The 13425-nt window shown below is 45.5% G+C and overlaps 1 protein-coding gene across 2 annotated transcripts in view; it reads left to right on the top strand.

Annotated features, from left to right (window-relative positions):
- The window catches only part of LOC146866307 (uncharacterized), a 292597-nt gene that overhangs the window by 90550 nt on the left and 188622 nt on the right, over window positions 1–13425 (top strand). For both annotated transcript variants that reach the window (XM_085640842.1, XM_085640841.1), the window contains exons 4-5: window positions 584–1771; window positions 4083–4155. In XM_085640842.1, the coding sequence (XP_085496968.1) occupies window positions 584–1771; window positions 4083–4155 (1261 nt within the window). The remainder of the gene's footprint in view (window positions 1–583; window positions 1772–4082; window positions 4156–13425) is intronic.

Below are 13425 nucleotides of genomic sequence, written 5' to 3'. Positions count from 1 at the left end.
AGAAATTGGAGATGCCAGTATGAAGGCAACCCCTGCCACAGTACACTACGCCTTAACCAGTTTACGTTGCTTGTGCCTCTATAAACTAGTTCCACACTCCTCTCCTAACAGAGGTGCACAGTTGCAGATCCCATGAACAGGCGCTTCATCTGGAGCAGTTTTGTTTCCAATATTCAAATCTTGCTTCTAGCAATCCTAACCCTCCTGCTGTAGACGGCCCCAATAACCAATGCCAGGGTTATATCCTTTACTAGTCTGCAATTAGATAATAGAGACCTCTGCACCACCATGGCATGCCATCCACAGAATGCACTGCTCCTTTGTCCACAGTGAATGTCAGCAACACCTCTTGGGGAAATCTAGGACCAGCAGGCCAACATATTTGTGAGGCAAATCAGCTATGGAGGAGAATATCCAGGAAACCTATATTTTGAGTTGTTGTCTGCTAATCTAATCAGATATATTTTTTAGTCATCAGTTAGGTTGACTTTTGTTAATGAATGTCCTATTTATTGTTGAATTAAAAAACTTAATACACATCTTCATTTGGAGTTATGGGAAAAACATGTTTTTTCTTTTGAAGGATGACAGCATTTTCCCAGGCACTTTCAAGAAGGAAGATTATGATCATCACAAGAGAAACAGCACTGAAAGCCATGAAGTGGAAATTACAAGTAGTGAGAGCAACCAAGACCACAGTGAAAGTCAGGACGATAAAATTACCAACCACAATGGTCCAAGGCCTGATGCGCAAAGCCAAAATCAAAACAACAGTGAAAATCGAATAGGCAATTTGGACAACTTTAGTTTCCTTTCTCCTGGGTTTGTGGCAGCATTGGAAGCTGCAGAAAGGCCGACGGTGAGACATAATGAATCATGGCCAAACAGTGAGAGCGATGAAAGTCTAGGTATGGACAAAAATAGTCTTAGCAAGGAAGAACAAGGTAAAGAGGACCAGACTGCAGTCCAGCATGAAGAAAGAAGGGGGTCACAAGAGGAGGATATCAGCGACAGTCCAGAGAATGACACACAGGAGTATCATAACAGAGCCCAACTATTTGAAAACTATGATGAAGAGGGTGAACTGAGTGAAGATGGTAAGAGTGAAGAGGAACGTGAAGGCCAACCTATAATGATGGAGAACTACCCTAAAATAGATAAGCAAGGGGAGGACAGCATCTCATCTGAGACTGTAATGCAAGAGTCCAGCCAAAACCCTCAATATCCACAGTTTCAGGAAGATGTTCAAGAAAGGTTTGGGAATGTCCTGGGAACAGGACTTGACGAAGAAAAGGTGAACGCATCATCAATTGAAAATGAATCAGAAGAGAAGACCGAGCTGCAGACTGAAGAGGACAATGATAGTGACCAAGCCAACAGCCAAATGGAGGCACAAGCAAACATACAGAGTCTTTATGGAGCAGAATTTCTTGATGTCACTGATATTGACAATGAAGACAGGGGGGATGATGTAGATAATAGTAAGGAGACTAAACTACCCACTGAAATAGTTGATGAGAACACAAGAAGTGAAGAAAAAGTACTCTTTGAGGCCAACAAAAAGTTTGCTGCTGAAAGCAGTGAGATAGTCAATGTTGAGGATTATGCAGAAAAGAATGAAAGCGATGGTGATGTCGATACAAATGAGACTGGAGAGCACCCAAGTGTAAACACAAACGTACAGAGGAATGCGAGCAGTGACTTTCTGGAGCCAGTTGCTCGTACCAGCCTGGGGGACTCAAATGACAGTTTGTCTGAATCGATAGAGCAGGTACGTCACATAAGCAAAGCTGACTATTTATTCTGCCCCGTATGGGTTGATGTTCTTTTTCTTGACCAATTTCTTTTGAATATTTGAGCACAAAATGTGAAAATTGCTAGATATGTGGCTACGTGCAAGGCAGAAATCAATAACAGAGGATGTGCTGTAACAGCCAGTCCTGCCGACTTAGGAACTGGGGAAACAGGTTTGAGTCTCGGTATCTGCTCAACATCCTGAAATTAGAGACAAATCACTAAATCTCCCTGTGACTAAAAAACAAAATGAAGGTGTACTTGTGTAATGTAACTGGTGGTCATGTAAAGCGCCATGGGCAGAATTTGAGCTATAATAATTGGATAAAATAAAAATCACAGTTTTATTATGCTCATGTAAAGCGCTCCGGTGCCTACGGGTACAATTTGAGCTATAAAAAACTGTAAAAATAAAATAAAAAACACAGTTTTATTAAATGTTTAAGAAAGGCAGGATGGGAAACAAGATTTTTATTTATTTTCTTTAGAGGTTTAATATAGCGCTGGCTGGACCTGGAGGTATCAGAATGCTTTACATGATAGAGCTAGTTACGGTAAGAAACAAATTACAGCATCATGGAATAACAAAACATCAGAGCACTTTACATGACTAAGATAGTTACGGTAAAATAAAATTACAACATCATGGAATAACATCAGGTGAATCAGAGAGAGAACGGATTGAGATTATACATATCATGTAAACAGATAGTCAGAGTAAAGAGTTAAATACATATAAGATATGAAAGATCGAATTTAAGGCGTAGGTAAAGACCCCCAATATTTATTGAGGAGGTGGATTTTGAGGTCTTTTTTAAAGCTGGTGTAGGAGGGGTTGCATCGCAGGTCTTTGGGGAGGGCATTCCAGATGTAAGGGGAATTTCCGGAGAAGGAGCAGGATCGTGTGGATTTCTTTTTTAGCAGGGGTGGGACAAGGAGGAGAGCGTTAGTGCTTCTCAGAAGTCGTGGGCTGCCCGCTTTGCAGAGTTTATTGGTGAGGTATGGTGGTGCATTTTGATGGAGGACTTTGTGTGTCCTCCATCTGCCTTCCATAGGGAGCCATTTAGGAGTTTTGAGGGCTGGGGAAATGTGTTTGAACCGTATGCAGTCGGTGATGAGTCTGGCTGCAAGGTTGAGTACAGATTTGAGTAGAGCTAGGTGGACCTTGGAGATTCCAGTGAGGATGGCATTGCCATAATCAATTCGTGAAAGGACCAGGGATTGAACTACTAATTTAAAATCTTCAGTTGGGAGAAAGGGATTGATTTTCTTGAGATGGCAGAGAGTGAAGAGGGCTCTTTTAGCCGAATTGTTGATGTGGACATTGAGGTTTAGACTGTTATGGATGGAGATACCAAGAGATTTTACTGAATTGGACAAGGAGAGAGAGCAGTTGAGGGCATTGAGGTCAGAGATTCAGGTTTGAATGGGAGAGAGGGTTGTTTTTAGGGGAGAAGAGAATGATTTCATTTTTTTAGTGGTTGAGTTTGAGATGATTAAGGTGGAACAAGGATGTTGGGAATCATCTTTAAATGGGAATGGAAGCACCCATACTGGTACGCGTTTTCTATTTGTTGAATGTGCGCGATCTGAGTACATCAGTGCAACATCCCCAGTAAGTCGGATTTGCTGGTAGTAGGATTTATTGGCCGAATGGAGAGTAGAAGATCCGCGGTAACACTATGGATTTATGGAATCCCCTAGAGACTGCTGAACGTAAGGTGGCATCTCCAGTGGAAATATCATGAAAAAAGAGGACTAACAGAGGAAATCAGGAACCAATTTAACAATTACCCTGCTTCCCTATGTCTCAAGCTGACCCTCAGGGTCCCGCTAATTATTCCCAGTAACTCCATCCCTCCTCCCTCTCTCCCGACTGATCCATTACTCAGGTATCAGTCAGCCAGAGCGAAGTTACCAGGACTATTACGAGAATCTCATCAGGATGCGACCGCTTCCCAGATTCAAGACAAGTTAAAACATCCCTGGTCAGACATTAGGCAGTTAATATTTTTCATTAAATTGCATTGTGCAGGAAATGGTTCCCTCAGTGTCCAGGCCCGGGAACTCTATCACATCCGGGTCACTTGTAGATGGTAGTTTAGTAATGACAGATGTCGCTGGACGCTATAGAGATTATCTACTTTATTTGTACCATTGTGTACCATTTAAGCAGTATATCTATAAATTTAACCGAATGCTTATGTTACCCAAGAAATATTGGCAACATTAAACATGTTCACATAAGCTCTCATGCAATATAATGCTGTGTTTTGATATTTCTCAAGGTAGTGCTGATTGCCAGCTTGAATGAAGACCAAGACATTTTAAGACACGAAGAAAAGAAGAATATCATTCTTGGTAGGTATCTGCCTCAAAGTGGGTTAACATGAGGTTGTCATTTAATTAAATATTATTGAGTGGCTATATGTGACAGGTGAACAGATGTTTTAATTTTAATTTCAATATTCTTTGGAATCCAGTAATGTATAGCAGTTAAATGCTTTATAAGTGACGGCCTTCTGCTTTGTAGCTAGTTGGTAATGCAATTTTTAAGGTCTCCGGGCTTTAGCAACTGCTTTAAGAGGTGTTGCATCCAAAGCTCCACTCCTAGACTATAGGTCTACTACTGTAAAATTCTTATGTCCTCATCATACCTCACTTTAGATTACCTTTTATTTTGTAGAGAGCAACAGGAAATCCAGTTAGATTAGATTAGAAGTTTGTAAAGCGCCTGGTTACTCAAACGGAGTGTCCCCGTGCTAAGAATTCTTCCTCCTCAGTAAGCAAGACTCACCGCTTACCGGTCTGGGATATCCTAAAAAACAAGTTTTTAACTTCCTACGGAACAGCACGTTTTAGGGCTGCACCCTGAGATCCAGCAGCAGCTGGTTCCACATTTTTGCTGCAAGAAATCCAAAGGATCTTCCTCCCAACCGCGCTCTTTGCACTTTTGGGATAATCAACCTAGCAGTGCCCGAAGACCTGAGCTTTCTAATAGACCTATAAGGTGTAATTAAGGGAAACAGATAGCTAGGGCCTTTCTCATTTAAAATTCTATGACAGAAGCATAGAGCTTTAAAAGTTACTCCGTCCTATACTGGAAGCCAGTGTAGTTCTACAAGAGCAGCCCCTACAGGGGCGCTACTTGGGAAGTTGGGATGTTAAGTAACATACGGGCAGGCTGTATTCTGTACTCTCTGCAGCATTCTCATTCTGCCTTTCGTAACTCCAAGATATAGAACGTTGCAGTAGTCCAAGCAGGAAATAATCACCGCCTGGATGATGTTTTTTTTTTGCTGCTTGTGCTAGCAAATCTAAGATTTTACACTGTGTTTTCAAAATGCCAAAGCACTTACCGGCCAGGGCTGAGATTTGTTCATCAAAAGACAGTATGGTATCACACCACACCCCTAGGTTTTTTATCTTAGATTCATGGACCGGGTCAACCCTAACTCAGAAGGCCACCAAGCATGGGACCAGATGGAAGGTTGTTTGCTTACTACCACAATGTCAGTCTTTCCTGCTTTTAATTGCAAACAATTAACATTCAACCAGTTGGCCAGATCTACTAGACAAGTTCTAAGGTTATGCGTGGTCTCAGCTTCATTCTTTTCCAGAGTGATAATCAGCTGAGCATCATCAGCATAAGATACTAGCTTCACCCCATGTTTAGCTACGACGTCCGCTAAAGGGCGCATGTAAACATTAAACAGGGTCGGACTTAATGCTGAGCCCTGTGAAACAAAATATTCATATAGAATGGCGCAAAAATATTATCAAGTCCCAAGTAATGCATATTTCACAGTTCCTGACAGGGTGCACCTATAGTTACTGACACTGGGGGATAACACCCCATGAGTATTGTATAAGTATAAGTTACAATCTCAGAATGGGGAATAGCTCTACATACTAGAAACAGCAGGCAGAGTTCTGCATTGTGTTCCCTATTTCCCTAATCCCAGGAATTAATGCACACATTTATCTCCTGCTCTCAGCAAGTGGCAAATATATATATAATATATATCTATATTTTGGAGCCCGAAACACGTCATCGTTCGTGGGAACAAGGTTTAAATAAATACATCATGCCTGATACTGCGGGGTCTGTGTCTCCTTCATCGCCGCCTGGAGGTTGCGGGAGTTTGTGTCTTTTTTCCATAGGAAACTCTAGAAATGGTTATAGTTCGAACTGCTGAATGGAATTACACCAAATTTGACAAAAAAGTAGCTTTTGGTTCAGAAAGCACTCTTTTCTTTAAATGGTGTAAATTCGTTCAGTAGTTTTTGAGAAATTTAAACATTTACAGATATCAATATTTGAGAATTGGGTGATCTGTGGTTGAACCACCCCGATCTTGAGCTTGTTTCTGATTGGCTGCCAACACTTCAAACCAGGAAGTGTTGGCAGCCATCTTGTGACTTGGTTGAACCGAGTCGGAGGAAAAACGGTAAAAAAAGAAGAAAAGGGGAAGGGTAGGAACACTCATTCCCCCTTGCGCTGCTCAGGGGGTGCCACAGGGACCCCAAAGGTAAAAGAAAACATTTTGAAAACATATTTTCGGCGGGAGTTTAAAAAAAAAAAAAACAAGGCGCGGTGTTGGGTGCTATGTTTATTTAAACCCCCGGATAGGCCAGTTCCCGGGAGCAATGGTTAGTTATGATGCAGGGGGTTACTTCTGTCACGGAGCTCACCACCTCCCTGTGGCAAATATAATGATATGGGGGGGCACGCGGCCCCCCTCCGCCCCGAAGAGCACCACCTCCCCGGAGCTATACGTTGAATTTAAGTGTGGAGGGGCACAAGCCTCCCCACACTCTCCCAGGGACCACTACTTCCCCGGGGCATTTATCAGTTAAAATGTGGGGGTCTGTCATGGACTGCTGGCCCTGGGGAGCACGATGTTCTCGGCGCTTTAAAATTAATGGAGGCGGATCGTGCAGTGTCCCTTGAGGAGCTTTCCAAGGGCCCTGGGTATCGCCATTTCTGAGGGCCAGTTCTAACAATGTCCCGTGGTATCTACCCCTGGGACGTTGCGGTTTGCTATGGCAGGGCAGGAGCTCTGCTCCCACCCTGCTATAGCAAACTCCTGGTTCGCTTTATGGATGCGAGAGGAGAACATTTTCTTTCACTTCCATGAAGCAATGCAGATTTGCTTTTGGTGCTGGGAGATAGGACTGCTTCACCTGCAACAACACGACCTTTGTGTTCTTGCAGAAAATGGGGCATGTAGCCACACACTTGTGACACAACGTCGTCTGTATCATATAGGAGACAAGGCCAGAAAGCTGTTGTCATGGCTCGATAGTAGGGTCAAAATCCAAACTTGGATACTATAAGTGACCAAAGACGACGAGAAGCTACTAGCAGTCAGTGCCGCCATAGTTGACACTTTTGCCACCTATTACGAAGGGATCTATACCTCTAAGATGACGATGACTGATGCAGACTGTGCTGACTTTCTGAAAGACATTGATCTACAGACAGTTACAGACGAAGCTCAAGGGGCTCTAGAAGCAGACTTAACAGCAACTAAGCTGATGTTGGCAATCAGAGACCTCCAATCTGGGAAGAGTGGTGGCCCAAAGGCCTACCAATAGAATTATACAATGGTATGGCAGATAAAATTGCTGAACAAATATTTGCCATGTTCCATGCCACTCGTGAGGGGGGCAGTCTCCCTGAAGATCAACAAATTGACACCATCTTTATCAAGCACAAGAAAGGCAAACCGCTGACATACTGTGGGTCCCAAATCTTCATTAAATGTGGAAACCAAAGTTCTGGCAGAGGTCCTGACAACCAGGATATGCAAAATTATTATGTCAGTAATACTCCCTGACCAGTCAGGCTACATGCTGTATAGGAGCACTCGTCTCAATCTGCAGCGCCTCTATGGAATGCTACATATGACTAAGTTATCTCGAAAGGATCAGGCAGCACTCATGGCATTAGATGCCAAAATGGCATTTGATAGCATTGAGTGGAACTATATCTTTGCTACATTGACCAGGTTGGGCTTTAGGCACACATTTTGTAGTCTCCCGCGTCTCTGCTCTGCATAAGTGTACAAGGCAGGGATGCCTTCTCTCCCAATAATATTCACTTTAGTCCACATTCCGCTAGCAACATGGGTCTGTCAGGGTGCACTTAAACAGGGAGTAAGTCGCGATGGAGACTGGGATAAGCGCATCTCAACCTACCCTTTCCATAGTCAGAATCTTGCAGGTCTTTGACATCTTTGGGAGACACTCAGGCAATTGAGGGGTAGAATCTCAAGAGTCCCTTCTGACTGCACAGTTCTGCTGGTGCAAGAAGGTTTCCAATACGTTGGGATCTATGTTACTCACAACCCACAAGAATTCCTGCATCAGAATTTACTCCCACAGATCAACAGACTCTGTAGGGACGTAGCGCACTGGAGGACTCTACCACTATCCTTAATGGGCAGAGCATCTGTCTATAGAATGATGACCTCCCCACGCTTCCTCTATGTTCTTCACATCCCCCCAGATCCCTCCTTTAAGATACCTCAGAGTTCTTCCGAAAGATTTTCCAAGAAGCCCATCTAATATGGAATGGAAGCAGCTCACACATGGCGTCGTGCAAGCTCCAGAGGAGGGTCTATGACGGAAGGTTGGCAGTCCAAGACATACATAAATTCTATTCAGTGGCACAACTGGAGGCAGTCAACGACTGGTTGTTTGCCGATCTTTGGGAGCCAGCCTACAGAGTTGACAGAGAGGCCATGTAACAGTTCTCTACCGTAGGGTGAGAGAACGGGATCTGCCGTTAGAAACCCAGACAGTGGTTACAACATTGAGGGAAGCCTCTGGCTATTTGGGATAGGGAGGAGGGTCACCAATTGAACCCTATTATGGGACAGCGACTTATTGCAAAAGTTGGGTAGTGTGAAAGCCTTCATGAAGTGGGAATTGATTGGAACAGAGTACCTGGGCAATGTATGGAGGGAACAAGCCTTGGTGAAGTTTGAGATCCTACAACAGGAGTATCAACTGGTAGAATTGGAGCGATTTATATATACCTACAGCTTAGACATGCCCTTAGAAGATACATAATAGAATCAATCAATCAATCAATCAATACATTTGTAAAGCACGCTACTCACCCGTGAGGGTCTCAAGGCGCTGGGGGGGTGCTGCTACTGCTCGAAGAGCAAGGTCTTGAGTAGCCTCCTGAAGGTAAGTAGGTCCTGGGTCTGCCGTAGGAGGATGGGGAGGGCGTTCCAGGACTTGGCGGAGAGGTAGGAGAAAGATCTGCCACCGGTGGTAGCTCTTCGGATGCGGGGGGCGGTGGCGAGGGCGAGGTCGGCGGAGCGGAGCTGTCGGTTTGGGGTGTAGAATGAGAGTCGTCTGTTGAGGTATGCTGGTCCAGTATTGTGGAGTGCCTTGTGTGCGTGGGTGAGGAGCTTGAAGGTGATCCTCTTGTTGACGGGGAGCCAGTGGAGGTCTCTAAGGTGGGGTGTGATGTGGCTGTGGCGATGGATGTCGAGGATCAGGAGAGCAGAGGCGTTCTGTATTCGTTGCAGTCGTTTCAGCAATTTGGCTGGTGCTTCCACGTAGAAGGCATTCCCGTAGTCCAGCCTGCTGCTGACGAGAGCCTGAGTTACCGTTCTTCTTGCGTCGGTGGGGATCCACCTGTAGATCTTTCAGAGCATGCAGAGGGTGTTGAAACAGGAGGACGAGATGGCGTTGACTGGCTTGGTCATGGAGAGTGTTGAGTCGAGGATGAATTCCAATTTGCGTGCATGGTCGGTGGGTGTCGGTGCAGTTCCCAGGGTGGTCGGCCACCATGAGTCGATCCAGGCTGAGCGGGTGGAGCCGAGGATGAGGACCTCCATCTTGTCTGAGTCCAGTTTCAGCCGGCTGTTCTTCAAACCATTCGGCAACGGCTTTCATTCCTTTGTGGAGGTTGGTTTGGTGGTGAGAGGGTCCTTGGTGAGGAAGAGGATCAGTTGTGTGTTGTCGGCGTAGGTGATGATGTTGAGGTCGTGCAGTCTGGCGATGTGGGCGAGCGGGGCCATGTAGATGTTGAACAATGTCGGGCTGAGGGATGATCCTTGGGGTACACCGCAGATGATCTTGGAGGCTTCGGATCGGAAGGGCGGTAGGCGGACGCTCTGAGTTCTGCCGGAGAGGAAGGAGGTGGTCCAGTCCAGGGCTTTGCCTCCGACTCCTGCATTGTGGAGGCGAGTGCGAAGGGTGTGGTGGCAGACAGTATTGAAGGCGGCTGCCAGGTCCAGGAGGATGAGGGCCGCGGTCTCGCCGTTGTCCAGCAGGGCCCTGATGTCATCGGTGGCGGCGATGAGGGCCGTTTCGGTGCTGTTGTTGCTGCGGAACCCGGACTGGGACGGGTCCAGGATGTTGTTCTCCTCGAGGTAGCGGGTCAGCTGTTTGTAGACGGTTTTTTCAATGACCTTCGCCGGGAACGGAAGCAGGGAAACGGGCCGGAAGTTCTTGAGGTTCCTTGGGTCTGCCTTGGGTTTCTTGAGCAAGGTGTTGATCTCGGTGTGCTTCCAGCTCTCCGGGAAGGTCGCGGTCGTGGTCTCGAAGGAGATGTTGATGGCCTTGTGGAGATGGGGTGCGATGGTGGTGCTGGCCTTGTTGAAGATGTGGTGGGGGCACGGGTCTGACGGGGAGCCGGAGTGGATGGTGCTCATGATTTTGATGGTGTAGTCGTCGTTGATGTTGGTCCTGGCAAGCAGGGGGTTGCTGTGGGTGGTGACTGTGGGGTCTGTGCTGTCATTGGGTGCCGTGGTGGTCTGGTTGTCGAAGCTGTCGTGGATGTCTGCGATCTTGCGGTGGAAGAAGGAGGCAAGGGAGTTGCACAGGTCTTGCCATGGTGGGATGTCGTTGGTGTTGGAGCTGAGGTTGGAGAGTTCCTTCACAATGTTGAAGAGCCCTTTGCTGTTGTGTGCGTTGTTGTCGAGGCGGTCCTTGAATGAGGTTTTTTGGTGGATCTGATGAGGTGATGGTGTTGGCGCATGGAGTTCTTGTGCGATGTTTGGTTCTCCAGTGTCTGTTCGTGGTGCCATTTCCTCTCCAGTTTTCAGCAGTTTTGCTTGGAGGTCTGGAGGTCTGTGGTGAACCATCTGGGGGGTAATTGCAAGAGGCGACACCACTTGAAGACCGCTTACTCACAACTGATAAACCGAGTTCCATAATCTACAAAAAGCTGATTAATATTTCCCCTGACCTGATGTTGATATTATGGCTTGCCTGGGTAGGAGACTTAGGTGACATAGACGATAACATCCGGACTCAGGCTCTTCAGAGTCCTCAAGAGATACAGATTTGTGAACGGTTCAGACTAATGCAACTGATAATCCTACACGGGTCATACTACTCTAGAGTCCTACTCCAGAAAATTTGAATGGAGGGATTCGCCAACCTGCCTCGGAAGTTGTGACCAGGAGGGTACTTTCTTCCATATCCTTTGGGGGTGCCCAATAAAACAACATTACTGGGGAGAGATAACAAGGATAATGTCCCAGGTTCTGTCACTTGAAGTTCCTCTGGACACAAAAGGGCTCCTCATGACTAAAGAGAGGCATCATGGCCAAAATATCAGAATATCTGGTTGGTAGCTGCAGCAGGGGTGACCACTTGCAATATTGCGTCATTGGGGAAAGCAACTTCTCCCCCTCGAGTCAAAGACTGGTAGCCTGATCTGGACTGGTGCCAGAGAGCGGAACAGATAGTCTACCAGAGCAGGGGCTGCCCAAAGAAGTAGGAGAAGGTGTGGGGCAATTGGTGTAACTTTTGAGTGGGTTAAATATATAAAGTGGTGATGGGAGGGAGGGGATGACACTTCTGTCGAGATGGCATACTTGGTGTACGCTACGAGATGCTATTGGCCATATAAGCGCTGTTCCATATGTGTACTCATGCTTTTTCCTTGTTGCTGTCTGCTCTAACTGGCATGCATTTTAGATGATCATCTCCATTTACTTCCTGTATTCACTGTATACTAAGCGATGTTTAAATAAAAAAAATTACATTATATATTCTTGAATGCCAAAATAAAATGAATTATCAGGAGCCATTTATGGACATTTCAACAGACGAGTTGGTGCTTCTTGTGTCGAGGTGCAAGGAGTCTCAATTAATGATGTTTGTATTGCAGCCACTTAGACTCAGTGGCGGCTCACAGAGGGAGTGCTGTGGAGGGGTAGTGGAGTCGGACATATGACGGCCAGAAGTAAAGTAAGTAAATAAATAAATACAATGATTTACCTTGCGCTCGCTGCATCACCGAGTTAGCGATGCAGTGAGCTCAAGGTAAATTGTTTTATTTATTTATTTACTTACTTTACTCCTGGCCATCGTATGTCCGACTCCACTACCCCGACCACCCTGCCCCTCCCCCGCCCACCACCCCGCAGCACTCCCTCTGTGAACCCCCACTGCTTAGGCTGCTTCATTTACTTTTGTGAACCTTTGCCGTTTTAATTTAGTTGCACAAGGTTTGGTATCAGAATATTATCTTTGGAATCTAAGTTGGGTGACTTGAGTAAATTTTGTTTAAAGTACATGACATATGACACTATTCCTTGAATGTTTGGTGTTATTTTTATTTTATTCCTGATGCTGTATTTTGTCCCTATATGTTCTCAAAGATGAGTTTGGGTACAAGGAGGAAGGATGAAGAGGTAATGATTTGATTACATTGGGTAATTTCATTACTCTGATTTCCTCCTCCTTGTTCTTGGCCTTTCCAACCCTCTATTCTCTGAGAATGAAGCATTGACTGGACACTTGGGGGCATATTTACAAGGGCGTTGAACCACCTGAGTGTCACTTTTTAAGACGCTCCAGTGTCACAATGCCCTGCCTGATATATACAAAGCAGTGTTAAGCCACTCTGCCTGGCTTAATGTTGCTTTCTAAGTATCGTACCATTTCACGCAGGCATCTGCGTGAAAGAGGCGTGCAATGGGTGTTGCTGTGGGAGTTCCACTGCAACACCCATTGCTTTATGACCCTTCCCCAGATTTACAAGGATCTGTAAATCTGAGGCAGCCCCAAAAACTAACGCCACTGAAAAGCAGGCGTTAAATTGGCACAAAAAGGAAAATTACTTTTATTTCTTCTCGTTTTTGCTCTTTCTGTGTGTGCTGCATTCTACAGCACACATAGAAGGAGCAAATTGACATTAATGATTGTTAATGTGCAGAAAGGTATGCCTTCCTGCACATAAACAATTGTCCCTGTAACGCAGGTGCAAAGGTGCCTGAGTTGCAAGGATGTCTGTTTTTGCGCTAGGCAGCTTTTTTTAGCGCCGGCACAAGGGAAAACATAGGTGTGCACCATGTCCTTTTGAATACAACGCATCCCGGCATTTTTTAAATGATGCAGTGTGGCCCTGCTAAATTGATATCAGCGCTGCACCATTTCCTTGTAAATATGCCCCTTAGGTATTTTTTCCTGGAGAAAGTGTAGGAAGGTCCTGCTTATAAGAGTAGAGGGGAGAGGATGTAGCCTTAAGGCTAGAGCGTCGACGTCGAAGCTGGGGAACCGGTTCGAGTCTCGGCAACGATGCTAAAACATCTTGTGATTCTGTGCAAATCACTTAATATCCCCGTGCCTAACAAAATGAATGTGTTCTTC

This window comes from Triturus cristatus, chromosome 2_1 (genome assembly GCF_964204655.1).
Source record: "Triturus cristatus chromosome 2_1, aTriCri1.1, whole genome shotgun sequence".
In the NCBI taxonomy this organism is placed as follows: Eukaryota; Metazoa; Chordata; class Amphibia; order Caudata; family Salamandridae; genus Triturus; species Triturus cristatus.
Note: the sequence above shows the minus strand (reverse complement) of the source record. Positions and strands in the feature narration are given on the sequence as shown.